The sequence below is a fragment of the Trichechus manatus genome, unplaced genomic scaffold (assembly GCF_000243295.1).
Source record: "Trichechus manatus latirostris isolate Lorelei unplaced genomic scaffold, TriManLat1.0 scaffold00064, whole genome shotgun sequence".
Classification (NCBI taxonomy): Eukaryota; Metazoa; Chordata; class Mammalia; order Sirenia; family Trichechidae; genus Trichechus; species Trichechus manatus.
The window spans coordinates 7,006,368-7,024,898 of record NW_004444000.1 but is presented as its reverse complement, the minus strand read 5'-3'; the positions used below and the strand labels follow the sequence as shown (position 1 = coordinate 7,024,898).

Here is an 18,531-nt window from a genome sequence, read left to right as displayed (position 1 = left end):
ATCTAGGGCAACTGGCATAACAAAGCTTATTAAGAAAATGTTCTGCATCCTACTTTGGTGAGTGGCGTCTGGGGTCTTAAAAGCTTGCAAGCAGCCATCTAAGACGCATCAATTGGTCCCAACCACCTGGAGTAAAGGAGAAGAACTCCAAAGACACAAGGAAAGTATTAGCCCAAGAGACAGAATGGGCCACATAAACCAGAGACTTCATCAGCCTGAGACCAGACGAACTAGATGGTGCCTGGCTACCACCAATGACCGTCCTGACAGGGAACACAAGAGACAGTCCCTGATGGAACAGCAGAAAGATGGGGTGCAGAACTCATATTCTAATAAGAAGACCAGACTTAATGGTCTGAGACTGAAGGTACCCTGGAAAGCATGGCCCCTGGACTCTCTATCAGCCCAGAACTAAAACAATTTCCAAGGCCAACTCTTCAGACCAGGATTGGACTGGACTGTGGCACATAAAGTGATACTCGGCAAGAGTGTGCCTCTTAGTCAAGTAGATACAAGAGACCAAAGGGGCAGCTTCTGTCCAGAGGTGAGATGGGAAGGCAGAGAGGATTAGGAACTGGTTGAATGGTCATGGGGAATCAGGGGCAGAAAGGAGGAGTGTGCTGTCGCAGAATGGGGTGAGCAATTAGGGTCACATAACAATGGATGTAAAAAAATTTTGTATGGGAGACTAACTTGAAATGTAAACTTTGTTTAACTACAACAATAAATAAGAGAAAATCCAGTTATGTTTTACTTTTCTTTATAGTTCCTATAAGACCCAATACAAAACTTTTTTATCTAATAGGCATTTAAAAATGTTTGCTGAATTGACTTTATAGCATCACGAAAAACACAGAAGACATTATACCTATAGAGGAAGACTGTGGACTAATCAGAAGGTCCTCTTGGACTTGTTCACTGCCTGGCACCGTCTGCTGATCACTCAGTGAACTCTGAGATGCACTGACAGGCTGCGACACTTCCTCATGAGCCTCTTCATCACTTAAAGTTTCTACTTTCACCCGGACATCTTCTTCGGTTCCCAGAGGCAAAGTAGTTTTTGTGCTCTCACAAGTGACATAATCAGCCACTCTTCTGTCTGTCTCAGATGGGCCAGGTAATTCTAAAGTCCGGGTATTTTCTGCCTGCTTAACCTTCTCAGGCTGAATCCTTCGATCAATTCCAAATGGAAAAGTCCAAGGAAAGGCTAAAGAAGAGTCAACTGGTTGATTTCTACTTTCTGAGTAGGAAGCTGAAGAATTCAATACCTGGGGAGAACTTGTCTGTGTGCTACACTTTACAGGACTTTCAGGAGACATAACTATGTAGCTTTTGCGCTTTCTCCGAGATTCTCGGCAAACAGGAATGGTTCTTTCTACCACACTGCACTCTGAAGAGACTGGAGAAATGCTTCCATCTCGAGAAGTAAAATTGCAGTTAGAATTGTTTTCTTGTCCAGCATCTAGACCCTTTTCTGGTTGGCTGTTGGGTGTATTCCACAAAATGCTTGATTTCATGAACTCTGAGCAGGTGCTAGCAACACTAAACATTTGCATATAGCTGGCTGCAGCTAGAACATCAATAATATTTTCTGTGTTAATTGACAGGGTGGCGGTGTAAGCATATTCTAAAAGGGGTATAAAGCCAGTCACTGTAACATGATGTAAATCCAACACATTCTTGTTCTCATCCTCTGCTTGGCCCACAAGTTTGGTGCGAAAGAAATCACTGCAAGCTGCTAGTACCACCTTGTGTGCCCGGAAGATTTTGTCCTGGACACGTATAGTGATATCACAAAAATGTCCATCATTTCGCAGCATATTTAGCTTTCCAAGCATTTCCTGGCTGTGGGAAGAGGAACTATGAGTAAATGTTTTCACACCCATCTTTTTCTCTCTCTTCTATAGATGTTCTTCAATGATGCAAATGAATCAGAAATGCCCTAAAAAATACAAAAAATAAAGCATTAATTGGTGGTTGGTAGTTGAAATAGAAAGTGATTTAGATTATTTTCATGTGGCCACTGTGCTAATAAAAAAGCTGAAAGATGGTAGTAGAAAGTTCAAGGCAGGGAATATATTAAAATACATTCTCCCTACCTGCCCCCAATCTATTTAATTAGCGGTATCTGTGAGCTAATGTTTCTAATAAGTTGCAAAGTTTTGAATAATAGTTTGTAAATAATGAAAATTACAGAGTGCTTTCTATGTGTCCAACACTGTTCTAAATGCTTCAAATTTGATACTTTATTTGATCACCATACTGTCTCTGCTGGGTAGGTACATATCATCCACATTTGACAGAAAAGGGTTAAATACCTTGCTGAAGTCAAACAGCTATTAAGTGGTGGACCCAGGGTTCAAATCTAGGCAGGCTGGCTCCAGAACCTGTCCTCTTAAGCTCGATGCCATACTGCCTCCTTCAGTATATAAACCAGTGGTTGAGAACCCAAGGTTTAGAATCTGAAGGGCTTGGATTCTTTGCTTAACCTCTATGCCTGCGTTTCCTCAACAACTTCCCCAATATTGCTACAATGATTAAATGTAGTAAACAATATAGTAAAATCTAAAAATTAAGTAAATGCTTAGCACAGTACCTGGCATTTTGTAAATGCTCAACTAGTGATAGCAATTATTATTATTTTTGTACTGCTAGTATAATAAAACAACAATCTCTCTGAGAGTAAATTTACCAAAAAATGATGTTTAGTAATCAATCAACTGATTGAATTTGCCCTTAAAAAAAAGATAATTTGCCTTGAATTCTCAAATACTTTCAATTTAGTAAATCTAATAATGCTTTAGAGTTTGTAAAGTACTCTTTCCCCAACTTCTTTTCACAACCTCTATGTTAAGCTGAGGTGGCTTCTATTACTTCCATGATAACAATAAGAAAACTGAGGCTCAGAGAAGTGACTAATAAAAGACAGCCAAAGCTAGAAGCTGGGTCTTCTAACTCTTACATCACAGTACCTATTCCAATGTAGAAACATACAACTATGCACATCAATGATTTCATCTAAGATAAATACCTTCTTTCTTTTTTGATAGTTAATACTAAAACAAAAGCAAAACGGACTTCTTTTTTAACGCAAACTTGGGGAAAATACTTTTTGTAAATTATCACTAGATTTATAAGAATTAAAATGCTTAAAAAATACAGCCACTAGTTTAAAATGATGTTGAAGATGATGACTATTTCATTTACATGGGAAAATGTTTGGTTTTGAGTATTAAGTCAATGCACAATTACTGGCATATAATAAACATTCAATAGTGGTAGCTATTATTATTATTATGTATTTAATGAAAAAAAGTGATGAAAACGTATATAGACTATAATCCCATCTTTATAAAAAATATATATGTATGTCTGCATACACACCACAGACCACAGAACAAGAGAGCAGGAGTCATAATCCAAGATTCATGGATTTCCTAAGGGATCCATGATCCTTCTGGAACTGTATAATGTCTGCATGAATTTATGACAGCTTTCATCACATTCAAGGGACTCACTGTCCATCAAAATATTCTGAACTTCTGGCACAGAAAAAGGTTTGGGAGATTTCAGTGATGAACTCTGAAGGGCAGAGAAGTACAGGTATTCTCTTCTTTTTACTAATTTTTAAAAACACCATATTGATGCATATCCCTGGGGTTCAGGTGCTCTAGCTTGAACTCTAGACTCACAGAGTAAGTCCACTTTCTCTTTTCTCTTGAAAGTCTTTCAAAAATCTAAAGATGGCTATCACACCCCATTTTCTCTTCTTTAAACTAAACATCCCTAGTACCTGTAAGTGCTCTTAAAATTTGATTAGCATCTTTGCTATCCAGAGAGTGCTCTGCTCTCAACAATCTCCACTCTTCAATGTTCCTTCAAGACTGGGTCCCAGAACTGCACACAGTATGACAGGTATGGTAGAATTACAGCTGAGCATAGCCTTGGTAGAATTACAGTTAGAACAGCTTTACTATAATAACCTCACTTATTCTGGACACAAACATCAGTAAAACTAATTCAGATATTTTGACAGTCATATTATTGTATATGCTGATTCATTCTATTGACATCAATTAAAATTTAATTCAATAATTGACTTACTAGAGGCGAGCCACTTTATTATGTGAAGGGAGGGACATATGTACCAATAAATTATTTTCCCTGGCCTCAATAAGCTTACAGTCCTATGTAGAAGAGATATGTGCATAACTAAGACTACAATAGGTACGGTACAGAGACTGTTTATAACAAAGTGCTATGTGAAAGCAAAGAATGGAATGCCTAATTCTGATAGTGCAAGGTGAACAGTCTTCACAGAGGAGGTATTATTTAAACACGGGCTAATGCAGAATTTTGATGGCTGAGAAAATGCAAGAAAGTTCCAGAATATAATGGGATTATATGCTATTGGCTCATGATCCTAGAGTGCCTATTTAATGTGCGTACTTTACTGGTAAATTGTTAACTGGAATTGTAAGGTATTCCAAATGTGAGCATGCAGTGGGCAGTATCAGTTCAAACACTGAACAATTCATTACATTATCATTCCTTAGAATGTTCTATGCAGATAAATGTATACGGGAAGGGAAAAAGGATAAAGAAAAGATAAAGGGAAAAAGAAAAAAAAACCTAAAGATTTCAAGCAAAATAAATACAAAAGGACCACTGACTATTCTACTATGGGAAGACAAAAGAGTCAATCGGGAGCTGTTCCCTGTCTCATATCACAATGGAAAAGATAAAAGGCATAAAAGTCTTGTGCCTAGATAGTCAGGTAAGCCATTGCAATAATTATCTTGACCATAATCAGAGATACATGTTCAAATGTAAATCTGCTCCATATACCCTTCCCCAAGACAAGTAATCACAAAGAGACACTAGGCAGCTAGGATTGGTTTAAGCAAAACAAGGTACTTGCTGATTTATTTATTATAGAAAGGAGAGGAAGTGGAACAAAATGGGAAGGATATATGTAAATACTTCTGTGCATTTGCTGCATCCCAGTAAATCAGCTCTGCTCTAAAAGCCTGGTCATCAAGAGTACTTAGTATGATTGGCATCATGTGGTTCAGGGAGGAACCATACCCTCAGGACAAGTGACACAGTCTTAATCCAAGGACCACCTGCACCAACAAAGGTGTGAAGGCATGAAATTAAACATCTTACCTGGACAACATGTGAAACAGTGTGTTACAACAGAACCAATTTAACTTCGGTGTGGGTAGGGGTCTCAGACAACAGACGTTGTTGCTGTTGTTAGCTGCTGTCGAGTTCATGCGTGCACAGTAGAACAGCTCCATAGGGTTTTCAGGCTGTGACCTTTGGAAAGCTGACTGCCAGACCTGTCTTCTGAGGTGTGCGCCTCTGGATGGGTTCAAACCCCTAGCCTTTCGGCTAGCAGTCAATCGAGTACTAAACTGTTTGCACCACCCAGGGACTTCAAACAGATACTACATCCCAAAGTAATGTGCAAGACCACTTTTGCAAGGAGATAGCGGAAAACTGTTTTTCAATCTTGAGTCACACCCACCTTCAACCTTTGAAGAGTTAAAGATTAGAAAAGGAGTTTTGGTGAGAACGATTAGTGTGTTGTGAGTTCCAAACCCCAGCCTGCTTCTTCCTATTCCTCTCTGCAAGAGAAAGGGGTTGAGGCGTGTTTGCCCTTAGCCTCAGATCTATGGAAAACGTGTGCCACACTTGAAAAAAATCTGAAAGGCACGAATCTGCTTTAAACACTGGCCAAGACTAGGAAGCATGTCTGCCATCTCCCAACAGTATACAGAAGCAATGTAGTGGAGTGGCTGAGAGAACAGACTAGAGCCCGAATGGTGGGTTTGCATGCTGGTTCTGCCGTTTACAGCCGTGTGACCGGAGGCCAGTCATTTCAAGTCTCTGTAACTCAGTTTCTTCAGCAGTATCACAGAGACAACAGAGCCTACTTCAGAAAGTTGCTCTGAGACTTAACTGACCTAATACAGTGCTCAGAACAGTGCCCAGCACACTATAAACACATTAGTTGCTGCTGTTACTACTCTACTACTACCGTTAAAGACCTTTTCTTCTTACTGAACTCTCGCCTCTCCCAATTCTGGAGGGTCCACAATCCACAGCCAGGAAATGAGGAGGAGGAGTGGGGTAACACAGACAGAAAGAAAAAAGAAGGCAACCAAACCCTACTCGTCCAGTGCAGGCCTGTAATAGGCCTGAGGGGGGAAAAAAAGAAAAAGCTTTAGTTTGAAGAAGTTTATTAGTTCTTGGACAGATTGGTTTTTTTTCCTGAAAATAATCAGAAAAGTTATTAAGACTTGTCCTCCATGGAGCTGGGAAGAACTAGCCTTTCAGAATAAATATAAAAGAACAAACGAAAAAAAAAAAACCCAAACCCCTAGCCAGCAAGGTGATTCCAACCCATAGCAACCCTATAGGCCAGAGCAGAACTGCCCCATAGGGTTTCCAAGGTGCAGCTAGTGGTTTTGAATCGCTGCCTTTTGGTTAGCAGCCAGGCACTTAACCACTGACCCACCAGGGCTCCGTAAATGGACAACGAAAGACAAAAAGAAAGATGGATTATCCTGCAAATCAGGCTTGTTCAATATAATGGTTACACTTCTGTGATACAAAGTATGATACAGCTGGAGGCACGGGAGGAGAGGAAGACTAAGATCAGACGGTGAAATACCTTGTATGACACTTTGTTTATTACATGCATCTTCTAACGTGTCTGTGGAAACTTAGTCCCATGATATACTCTATGATAAAAAATTACGTGGAAAAATGTATTTCAGAAATACTGCTATATGATGCAGCAATACTTGGGAAAGGGGTGAAATTTTGTGATTTAAAACTGTCATACATGATACCAGATAATTCAGAACCCTGAAAATATAACCTAAAATTTTCTAAATTAGATAATTCTGTTAAAGAAACATCTAATTTCTCGCCATATGTGTAGATGAGTATGTATGTGTATAATTATATATTTAATTTGGAGCTCATTTAAAATTTGCATTGAGTAAAATATATTACTTAATTCTCGTTATTAATTTAGAACTTACGCAGCATTCAAAATTAATAAAAAGGTATTTGTGTAACACTTTGCAACTTGAATTGTTCAGTAGTTCAGAAACAGTTTCCTTCCCACTTCTTTTATTCCGAGTAACTGATGAAATATTATACATGCTTATGAAAGTTGCAGGTGCCAGCAAGTTTTTATAGGGGGAAAAAAATCATGCTTTTGCTTTGCAGTTTAAAAAAAAAGTTCATGGAATGAACTTAATACTGTTAATATGTCAGTACTACCTGAAGTGATCTACAGAGTCAACACAATCCCTATCAAAATTCCAGCAGCCTTTTTTTTATTCCAGAAATGGAAAAGCCAATTGTCAAATTCATATGGAATTGCAAGGGGTCCCAAATACCCAAAACAATCTTGAAAAAAAAAAGAACAAAGTAGGACCATTCACATTTCCTGATTTCAAAACATGCTAAAAGCTACAGTAATTAAAACAGACTGGTACTGGTAGACATACAAATAGACCAATGGAAGAGAACTGGGAGTTCAGAAATAAAATTATACATCCAGGGTCCACTGATTTTTGACAAGGGTGCGAAGTCCATTAAATGGGAAAGAGTAGTCTCTTCAGTAAATGGTGCTGGGACAACTAGATCTCCACATACAAAAGAATGAAGTAAGACCAATATCTCATACTTCACAAAAATTAACTCAAAATGGATCAATGACCTAAATATAAGAACTAAAACCATAAAACCTTCAAAAGAAACACAAGGGTAAAGTTTCAAGACCTAGTGTTTCCCTTCCTGCCTTCTAGTCCTTGCCTCCGGGCTGTTGTGCCCCTTTAGTCTCATTTTGTTTTATAGGCCTGTGTCATGGTTTCAATTATATCCCCCAAAAAACGTGTGTATCAATTTGGCTGGGCCGTGATTCCCAGAATTGTGTGGTTGGCCTCCATTTTGTGATTGTAATTTTATGTTAAAGAGGGTTAGGGTGGGATTGTAACACCACCTTTACCCAGGTCACATCCCTGAGCCAGTGTAAAGGGAGTTTCCCTGGGGTGTGGCCTCAAGAGGTAAAAGGGAAGCAAGCAGAGTTGGGGACCTCATACCACCGAGAAACAAGCACCAGGAGCAGAGGGCATCCTTTGGACCTGAGGTTCCTACGCAGAGAAGCTCCTAGTCCAGGGGAACACTGATGAGAAGGCCAACAGAGAGAGAAAGACTTCCCCTGGAGGTGACCTCGTGAATTCGGACTTTCAGCCAACCTTACTGTGAAGAAATAAATTTCTCTTTGTTAAAGCCTTCCGCTTGTGGTATTTCTGTTATAGCAGCACTAGATGACTAAGACAGCCTGTCTAATCTTTGGCTGAAGGGTGAACCTAAGGAGTGACTTCATTACTGAGCTAAAAAGGTATGCGGGGGCCATACTCTCGGGGTTTCTCCAGTCTCTGTCAGGCCAGTAAGTCTGGCTGAGACCTAATTTTTGAGAATGGATTCTTAGATATGACACCAAAAGTACAAGCAACAAAATACAAAACAGATAAATTAGGCTTTATAAAAATTAAACTTTTTACCTCCGAGGTTCACTCTTCAGCCTGGGAGTGGACAGCCCCGTAAAACCAAATGAGACTAACGAGGTACAGGAGTCCAGTGACAAGGGCCAGAAGGCGGAAGGGGACAGGGAAGCTGGTGATAGGGAACCCAAGATTGAGTAAGGATATTGTTGATGTGTTGTGAGATTGTTAACCATTGTCATAGGGCAACATTTGTAGTAACTGTTAAATGAGAAACTATTTTGTTCTGTAAGCCTTCATCTTAAGTGAGAATAACAGCACAATTGGAAGAGCGTAGTCAATGTCACTGAACTGTGTACGTAGAAATTTTTGAAACGGTGTATCTTTGTATATTTTCACCAAAAGAAAAAAAAGGTTGAGAATTTAGAGGGTTAATATGTTGTGGGGTTGTTAACCAATGTCATAAAACAATATGTGTACTACTGTTTCATGAGAAACTATTTGTTCTGTAAGCCTTCACCTGAAGTACAATAAAACATAAAATAAAAAAAAAAATTAAACTTTTGTGCATTATCAAAGGACTTTATCAAAAAAATAAAGAGACAACCTATAATACTTAGACTATATAAACAACTCTCTCAACTTAACAAGGAGTCCCTAGGTGGTGCAAACAGTTAAGCACTTACTACTAGCTGAAAACTTGGTGGTTCAACCAACCCAGAGGGAAGACAGGTCTAGCAATCTGCATCTGAAAGGTCACAGCCTTGAAAACCCTATGGAGCAGTTCTACTCTGCACACAGGGGGTCGTCATGAGTTGGAACTGACTCAGTGGCAACTAACAACAAACCACAAGACAAACAACCCAATCAAAAAATGGGCAAAGGACTTGAATAGACATTTCAGTGAAGAGGATATACTAATGGCTAACAGGCACATGAAAAGATGCTCAACATCATCCCTAGTGATTAGGGAAATGCAAATCAAAACCACAATGAGGTATCACTTTACACCCACTAGATCACTATGATTTAAAAAAAAAACAAAACAAAACAGAAAACAACAGGTGTTGGAGAGGATGTGGAGAAATAGGAACCCTTATCCACTGCTGGTAGGATTATAAAATGGTACAGCCACTGTGGAAAACAATTTGGTGGTTCCTCGAAAAGTTAAACATAGAATTACTATATGACCCAACAATTTCATTCCTAGGTATATACCCAAAAGAATTTAAAGCAGAAATGCAAAGAGGCACATGTACACCTATCTTCACTGCAGTACTATTCACAATAGCCAAAAAATGGAAACAGCCTAAATGTCGATCAACAGATGAATGGATAAACAAAATGTGGTATAGCTACACAACGGAATACTACTCAGCCATAAAGAGAAATGAAGTCCTGATACATATGATGACATGGATGAACTCTGAAAACATTATACTGAGTAAAATAAGTCACAGAAGGACAAATATTGTATCATCCCACTTATGTGAAGTATCCCGAATAAGTAAATGTATAGGGATTAAAGTTTATTAGTGGTTACCACGGGTGGGCGGGGAGGGAAAAGACTCAATACTCAGGGGATACTGAACTTCTGTTAAGATGATGGTATAATTTGGGAATGGATAGGGGTGATGGTTGAACAGCATGATGAATATGTCACTGAACATGTGAAGACTGTTGAAACAGCAAATGTTTTGTTACATGTATCTTTACCAAATTAAAAGATTAGTTGATTAAAAATTATCAGAGGACTTGAAATTAAAATGAAGTAGCTCTTAGCATATAAAGTGAGATGGCTGCCTAAAATGATTTTAAGTAGAAAGTAATGAAAAACTGTTAACCTTGAAAGTGATTTAAGAGGATTAGTATTAAAAACTTAATATTTAATAAGAATTTACATGTTTAAATATTCAGCCTTATCTCAAGACTGGATGTTAACTTTCAAATTATACTAACAAGGTTTTAACTACGTTAAAACTGTAAACTGAGATCAATTCATTGCCATCCTATATTCTAATTAAAACCAAGAAGGACAGAAAAGGGTAAAGAGAGGGACATACTGAGTTTAAGATGCCTCTAAGAGGAGTATCCAGGTGGAAATTTATGTATGAAGTTGTCTGTACTAGCTGACTGTGCCAGATGTAACAGATGTTAACACCAGGAGCTTCAGATGTTATTTCACATGTGGTAGACAATAAATACAGTCAGCTGTCCGTATCCATGGGTTCCGTATCTGTGGATTCAACCAAATGTGGATCAAAAATATTCGGAAAAAAAATTCCAGACAATTCCAAAAAACAAAACTACTATAACAACTATTTACACAGCACTTAAGATTGTATTAGGCATTATAAGTAATCATGTTGTTGTTGTTAGGTGCCTTCAAGTCTGTTCAGACTCATAGTGACCCTGTGTACAACAGAATGAAACACTGCCCTGTCCTGCGCCATCCTCACAATTGTTGCTATGCTATGATACATATCATGACATGGATAGACCTTGAAAACATTATGCTGAGTAAAATGCTGCAGCCACTCATTGACCCTCATTGTGGGTCTTCCTCTTCTTCGACGACTCTCTACTTCACCAAGCATGATGTCCTTCTCCACGGACTGATCCCTCCTGATGGTTGATGTCCAAAGTATGTGAGACATCCTTGCTTCTAAGGAGCATTCTGGTTGTACTTTTACCAAGACAGATTTGTTCGTTCTTTTGGCGGTCCATGGTATATTCAATATCCTTCGCCAACACCACAATTCAAAGGCATCAACTATTCTTCAGTCTTCCTTATTCATGGTCCAGCTTTCGCGTGCATATGAGGCAACTGAAAACACTATGGCTTGGGTCAGGTGCATCTTAGTCCTCAAGGTGACATCTTTGCTCTTCAACACTTTACAGAGGTCTTTTGCAGAAGATTTGCCCAGTGTAACACATCTTTTGATTTCTTGACTGCTGCTTCCATGGGTGTTGATTGTGGATCCAAGTAAAATGAAATCCTTGACAACTTCCATCTTTTCTCCCTTTATGATGATGTTTCTTATTGGTCCAGTTGTGACGATTTTTGTTTTCTTTACGTTGAGGTATAATCCATACTGAAGGCTGTGGTCTTTGATCTTCATCAGTAAGTGCTTCAAGTCCTCTTCACTTTCAGCAAGCAAAGTTGTGTCATCTGCATGACGCAGGCTGTTTATGAGTCTTCCTCCAATCCTGATGCTGTGTTCTTCTTCATAGAGTCCAGCTTCTCAGATTATCTGCTCAGCATACTTACTGAATAGGTCTGGTGAAAGGATACAACCCTAACACACACCCTTCCTTTAAAAACCATGCAGTATCCCCTTGTTCTATTCGAACAACTGCCTCTTGATTTACGTACAGGTTCCTCATGAGCACAATTAAGTGTTCCGGAATTCCCATTCTCCGCAATGTTATCCATAATTTGTTATGATCCACACAATCGAATGCCTTAGCATAGTCAGTAAAACACAGGTAAACATCTTTTTCATGTTCTCTGTTTTCAGCCAGGATCCATCTGACATCAGCAATGATAGCCCTGGTTCCACGTCCTCTTCTAAATCCAGCTTGAATTTCAGGCAGTTCCCTGTTGATATACTGCTACAGCCACTTTTGAATGATCTTCAGCAAAATTTTGCTTGCATATGATATTAATAAGTAAAGATGATTAAAAGTATACGGTAGGATGTGTGTAGGTTATATGCAAACACTATGCCATATTATATAGGCCACTTGAGCATCGGTGAATTTTGATCCATGGGCGTCCTGGAACCAATCCCCCGTGGATACGGAGGGACAACTGTACCCTCATTTTATAGATGAGGAAACGAAAGCTCATAAAATTAATTTGTTCAAGGCCATCCATGTTTCTGACATGCTAAGGACCGAGGATCTTATTCAGTAAGAATGAGTAGTCACTGGGGAGTGGCAGAGTCAGATCTACATTTAAAAAGATTACCCTGGTGGCAATATGTAGAGCAGATATGAGGGTGGCTACTATAGGGTTGCTATGAGTTGGAATTGACTCCACACCAATGGGTTTGGTTTTATGGTTTGGTATTGTAACAAAAAGGAACCCTGGTGGCGTACTGCTTAAGCACTTGGCTGTTAACCGAAAGGTTGGCGGCTCAAACCCACCAGCAGCTCCACAAAAGAAAAGACCTGGTGATCTGCTCCCGTAAAGATTATAGCCTAGGAAACCCTGTGAGGCAGTTATGCCCTGTCCTATAGGGTCACTCGGAATTGATTCAAAGGCAATGAATGGGTTTATTATACCAGTAAGGAGCCCTAGTGGTGCAGTGCTTAAGCACTCGGCTGTTAACCGAAAGGTGGGCTGTTCAAATCCACCAGCCACTCCGCAGGAGAAGAGACCTGGCGATTTGCTCCTGTAAAGATTTCAGCCTAGGAAACCGTATGGGGCAGTTCTACTATGGGGCAAACAACAACATTTTAACAGTAAGGAGACCTGGTGGTTCAGTGGTTAAGAGCTCGGCTACTAACTAAAAGGTTGGCGGTTCAAACCCACCCAGTGGCTCTGTGGGACAAAGATGTGGTGATCTGTTTCTATAAAGATTACAGTCTAGGAAATCTTTATACAATTGCCGTATGGGGCAATTCTACTCTGTCACATGGGGTCACTATGTGTCGAAGTCAACTTGATGGCACCTAACAACATTATAACAGTACAAGCATGTGATAAAATAAAACTGGCAAGGACAGAGAAAATACATCTGAGAAATATTTAGGAGGTAATGCCACAAGGGCATGATTCTGTGTAGAGAGTGAGGTGGAACAGGGTGGGGGACTGGCTAAGAAAGAGCCGTCAAGTCTGACCCTAGGTTTCTGACTTAGATGATAGGGAATAAAGGAGAAAGAGCTAGTTTGGGCAGGCATAAATGATGGAGGAGAAGAAATATTTGTTTTGGGCATGCTGAATTTGAGACACCCCTGAGAGGAATACTCGGGAGTAAATTCATACATGAAGTTGCCTATTCTGGTATGGAGTTAGGGAAGAGGTTAGAGTGGGACCTAAACATTGGGTTTTACATGAGTCACTAATAAATTTCATTCTGTTGGATTTGTTAGAGCTGAAGACTTTAGAGAATTATGGGGAATGGGCAAAAAGGCAAGTTATCCCTTTCAAGACCCAATTATTTTCTCCTTTGAATTTTCTGTTGATATTACGTCTTTTCATTAAAGAAGGCATGCTGATGAAAGGATCAATTCAGAACTCTTGTTATGAGTTATGGATTTTGATACCCATTATCTGAGATCACATGTGTCCCAGTGGACCCTGGATTATGTAAATCCTGCTGAACAGTCAATGATAAAACTGGTTTTTTAAAAAAATTTTATTTCTTGAAATTTTGCAAAACAAGAGGTGAAACACGAAGCCACCTGACAATGACTGCACATACATTTTATTCTAGTCTCCTTCTTAGCCTTTTTATTATTTTTCATGAAACTTTTCAAAACATGGTACAATGCATTCTTCGTTACTGCAAAAGTGGTACTTACAGACCAGATAAATAAAGCTAAGTGATTTTTTATCTCAGGAAAATTATTACTACAATGCATTCTTCACTACTGCAAAAGCAGTACTTAGAGGCAAAATAAATAAAACTAAAGAAATTTGAATCTCAGGAAAATTACCAATACTATGTATTCTTCATTATAACAAAAGCAGTACTAACAACTAAGAAGCAGAAACAGCTGCCCTGAATACTGCAGAACTGCTCACAGTAGTGCATTCCACTTGCTACATGTGAAAGTAACGATTGGGGCCTAAGATGGAATGCAGACATGACCAAAAAAAAAAAAAAAGACTGAATTAAATTGGAGCAAGCCTCTAGATCCAACTACTAATCCACAGGAAATAAAGAGATGAGAGGAACAAGTCAAAGTACACTACTGGGGTACACCCAGAGAAATCTAGATATTGAGAAACTCTACAGGATGGAAGACTCATTTTTTTCAACTAATAACTGTTTAAAAAAAAAGAGAGAGAGATAAAGGGGGAACTAAAATGGTGAAATTATAGATTAAAATCTATAGAGTGTCAATATCTTGAAAAGTGCCACTGCAATGCATTATTTCTTACTAGAAAGGCATTATTTACTGTTCAGAAGCTAGAAAAGAAGAGAGCCAGTAACATTTGGAAACAACGAACGGCATGGAGGACAAAATGGTCTGTATTACTAAATAAAGACTGGCAATAGCTTATTCTTGTGATAAATACATTCTCCTGAGAATATAGTAATTGGGAAACACAGCAAGGAGGCTTATCTCACAGAAATAAAGGCAAACCTGTCAAAAGTTTAGAAAACTCACACATCCAGAAGGCATCACCTAAGACAGTGCTCAATCTACACAACAATGAGGTTACCACTCCGGATTTTTGAGTTTCACCGTTTCAAAAGGCTCCCACCTTGACGCTAAATGCATTAAAATTGGGCTACCCCCTTTCCAAAGAACTCCAGAAGCATAAAAAGTAGGTGATATACTCTATGTCCCACGGGTCTTGAAAGGGTTATGAGAAGCTTGGAGCAGGCAGAGGAAAAGGACTCAGTGAAAATATTTTATGGTATCTAGTTTACTGTTTGATCCTGTCTAGTATTTTAGCATAATAATACACAAAAGAGGCACTGAAACATGTAAAAAGATAAATATATGTCATGAAATTTCTATCTGCTTTGGCTACATAAAGTGCCTACATCTATTCATTATCAATGGTTAAATGTTGAAGAAACAGTTGCAATTCAAATTTATAGTCCTGATTTTATTTAAAAGTATCAGAATGAACCCATGATATACTTAATCTTCAGCAATGAACATCCCAGCACCCTACACTGGTTTCCCAATTCCATTTTCCACTAAGAGGAAACAGTTTCTTAGAGGAATGGCTGATTCCAGGTCTGGGGCAGTAAATATCCAATATACGCCTGGAAGATCTTACCAGATGGCGAAGAAGATATCAAAGATTATGAAAAGTGTGTTGAAACTCAAGTCAATTTGAGGAGGCTCCCACTGGCCAAAAATGAGACAAATGAAACACATTAAATATTTTTAAATCCATGGGTTCATAATGACACTATAAACAAAAACAAACAAGTCAAGATCAACTTGATGGCAAGGGGCTTTTAATTGCTCCTACAGGAAGGATAATAAACCTTCTCTTATCTCCCCAGACCAAAAGGCTACATTCAGGGGTAGGCCCCTAAGTTAAGGGAAAACAAGCCCGCTGCTGATGAGGTGATTCCGACTCATAGTGACCCTATAGGACTGAGCAGAACTGCCCCATAGGGTTTCCAAGGAGTGGCTGGTGGATTCCAAGGAGTGACTGCCAAACTTCTGGTTATCAGCTGAGCTCTTAACCAGTGCACCACCCCAGCTCCAAGTTAAGACAAGGAGTCACTTAAGAGCCCAGAGACCTCCTGAGGGATTATCTTCCTATGTGTTTAGGAAAGACCCATAATCATTCTCCCTCTATCAGTAGGAGGCTTTCTCTGCTTCTACATAAATGGAGAAATTCACATATCTGGGTCTCTCACATTCAGTACAATTCCACTGCATGTGTAGGATTTATTTATCTGACTCTCGTTACATTGCCTGAGAGTCTAGGTGTGGAGGGACTGACACTGCAATGTTACTCTGGCTGCTAATTTTGCTGTAAGTAAAATAAAGTTCAGCTCTTTGACCAAAGTGCCTAGTGTTTTTTGTATGTACGTATCTGTGCAAGTAGGGTAACACCTCAAACCTTTCACAGATTCTGACTTAACAATATAAGGCTATGTTTCTCCTCTTGAATTCTTTAAAATATGGTTGATTCTGAAAACGAAATTTGTATTACTGTCTGATGGAATTTCAGTATATGCAGATGAAAACATAAGATAACTAAAACACAAAGGGTTTGAAAGGTTAAAGGGACCTACATGGTGGTAAGATTTCTACATCCACATAAAGTGGAGAAATACTGACTTTAAGTAGATTATGGGAATACAGTAATCTCCAGAGTAACTACTAAGACGAACTATACAAAGTAACAGTAAAAATATAATAAACTAAAATGGAATGCTAAAAAAAGGTTCTAATAACCAAAAAGAAGGCATGAAAGGGGGAAAAGAGGAGCAGAAAACAGAAGGAGCAAATAAAAAACAAGTAAACCTAAATCCAAACAAAATAATAACTACATTAAATGTAAGTGGTCTAAACACACCAGCCTAAAGACAGACACTATCAAAGTGGGTAAAAAAAGAGGAAAAAACAATGACACAAGTATATTGTAGCTGCAAGAAAATTATTTCAAATATAATATTTTATCTAGGCTAAAAGCAAAAGGTTGCAAAAAGATATGCCATGCAAACACTCATCAAAAGAAATGTGAAGTGGGTCACTCCACCAAGAAGTAAAACAGTTCTAAAGGTATATACACCTTAAAAGACAGTTTCAAAATACATGAAACAAAAACTGACAGAACTGAAAGGAGAAATATACAAATCCTCAATACTTCAATACTCCCGTCTCAGCCATCAATCAAACTAGCTGGCAGAAAATTAGCAAGGTTATAAGTGAACATAGTCTTGGGCCTTTGTTGGATATGTTGTAGCCAAAAATTTATTCCCAGTCTGTAGATTCTCTTTTTCCTCTTTTGGTGAAATCTTTTGATGAGCGTAAGTGTTTAATTTTTAGGAGCTCCCCGTTATATAGTTTGTCTTCTGGTGTTTGTGCATTGCTAGTTATGTTTTGCATTCTATTTATGCCATGTATTAGGGCCCCTAGTGTTGCCCCTATTTTTTTTTCATGATCTTTATCACTTTAGATTTTATATCTAGGTCTTTGATCCATCTTGAGTTAGTTTTTGTGTTTGGTTGTGAATGATGGGTCCTGTTTCATTTTTTTATAGACAGACATTCAGTTTTGCCAGCACTGTTTGTTAAAAAGACTGTCTTTTCCCAGACTTACTAGCCTGACAGAGACTGGAGAAACCCTGAGAGTATGGCCCCCGGACACCCTTTTAGCTCAGTAATGAAGTCACTCCTGAGGTTCACCCCTCAGCCAAACATTAGACAGGTCCATAAAACAAAATGAGAATAAAGGGGCACAAGAGCCCAGGGACAAGGACTAGAAGGCAGGAGGGGGCGGTAAAGGTGGTAACAGGGAAGCCAAGGTGGAGAAGGCAAAGCGTTGACCTGCCGTGGGGTTGTTAACCAATGTCATAAAACAATATGCATACTAACTGTTGAATGAGAAGCTAGTTTGTTTTGTAAACCTTCCTCTAAAGTACTATAAAAAATAAAAGACTGTCTTTTCCCCATTTAAGGGACTTTGGTCCTTTGTCAGAGATCAGCTGACCGTAAAACCAAACTAAAAAAAAAAACCTGCTGCCATTGAGTCAATTCCGAGTCATGATTTACACCTGGGTTCTCGATTCTATTCCATTAGTCTATGTGTCTGTCAAGGTACCAGTACCGGGCTGTTTTGACTACCATGACTGTATAGTAGGTTCTGAGACCAGGTCATGTGGGGCCTCCTTATTTGTTCTCTTCTTCAATAATGCTTTGCTTATCCAGGGTCTCTTTCCTCTCCATATAAAGTTGGTGATTAGTTTTTCCGTCTCATTAAAGAATGCTGTTGGTATTTGGATCGGGACTGCATTACTATCTGTAGATTGCTTTGATTAGAACTGACATTTTCACACCACCAAGTCTTCCTATCCATTAGCATAGTATGTCTTTCCGTTTATGTAGGTCTCTTTCAGTTTCTTGCAACAGTGTTTCATAGTTATCTTTGTATAGGTCTTTTATGTTCCTAGTTTGATCTATTCCTAAGTATTTCATGCTTTTAGGGTCTATTAAAAATGGTATGAAACCCTATCATAAATGGTACGAAAGTGGCGTAGTGGTTAAGAGCTACAGTCGCTAACCAAAAGGTCAGCAGTTCGAATCTACCAGGCACTCCTTGAAAACCCTCTGGGGCAGTTCTACCC

The 18,531-nt window shown here is 38.9% G+C and overlaps 1 protein-coding gene across 7 annotated transcripts in view; it reads right to left on the bottom strand.

Moving 5' to 3' along the window:
- Positions 1-18,531, bottom strand: part of ZBTB44 (zinc finger and BTB domain containing 44) — an 88,232-nt gene that overhangs the window by 22,877 nt on the left and 46,824 nt on the right. For 3 of the 7 annotated variants that reach the window (XM_023734056.1, XM_004379320.2, XM_023734054.1), the window contains exon 2: positions 869-1,942. In XM_023734056.1, coding sequence (XP_023589824.1) covers positions 869-1,886 — 1,018 coding nt within the window. In that variant the 5' untranslated portion in view covers positions 1,887-1,942. Of the gene's footprint in view, positions 1-868; positions 5,140-5,169; positions 7,370-10,594; positions 11,143-18,531 lie in introns of those variants that run through there. The other 4 variants (XM_023734052.1, XM_023734057.1, XM_023734053.1 and 1 more) reach the window with 3 other exon arrangements.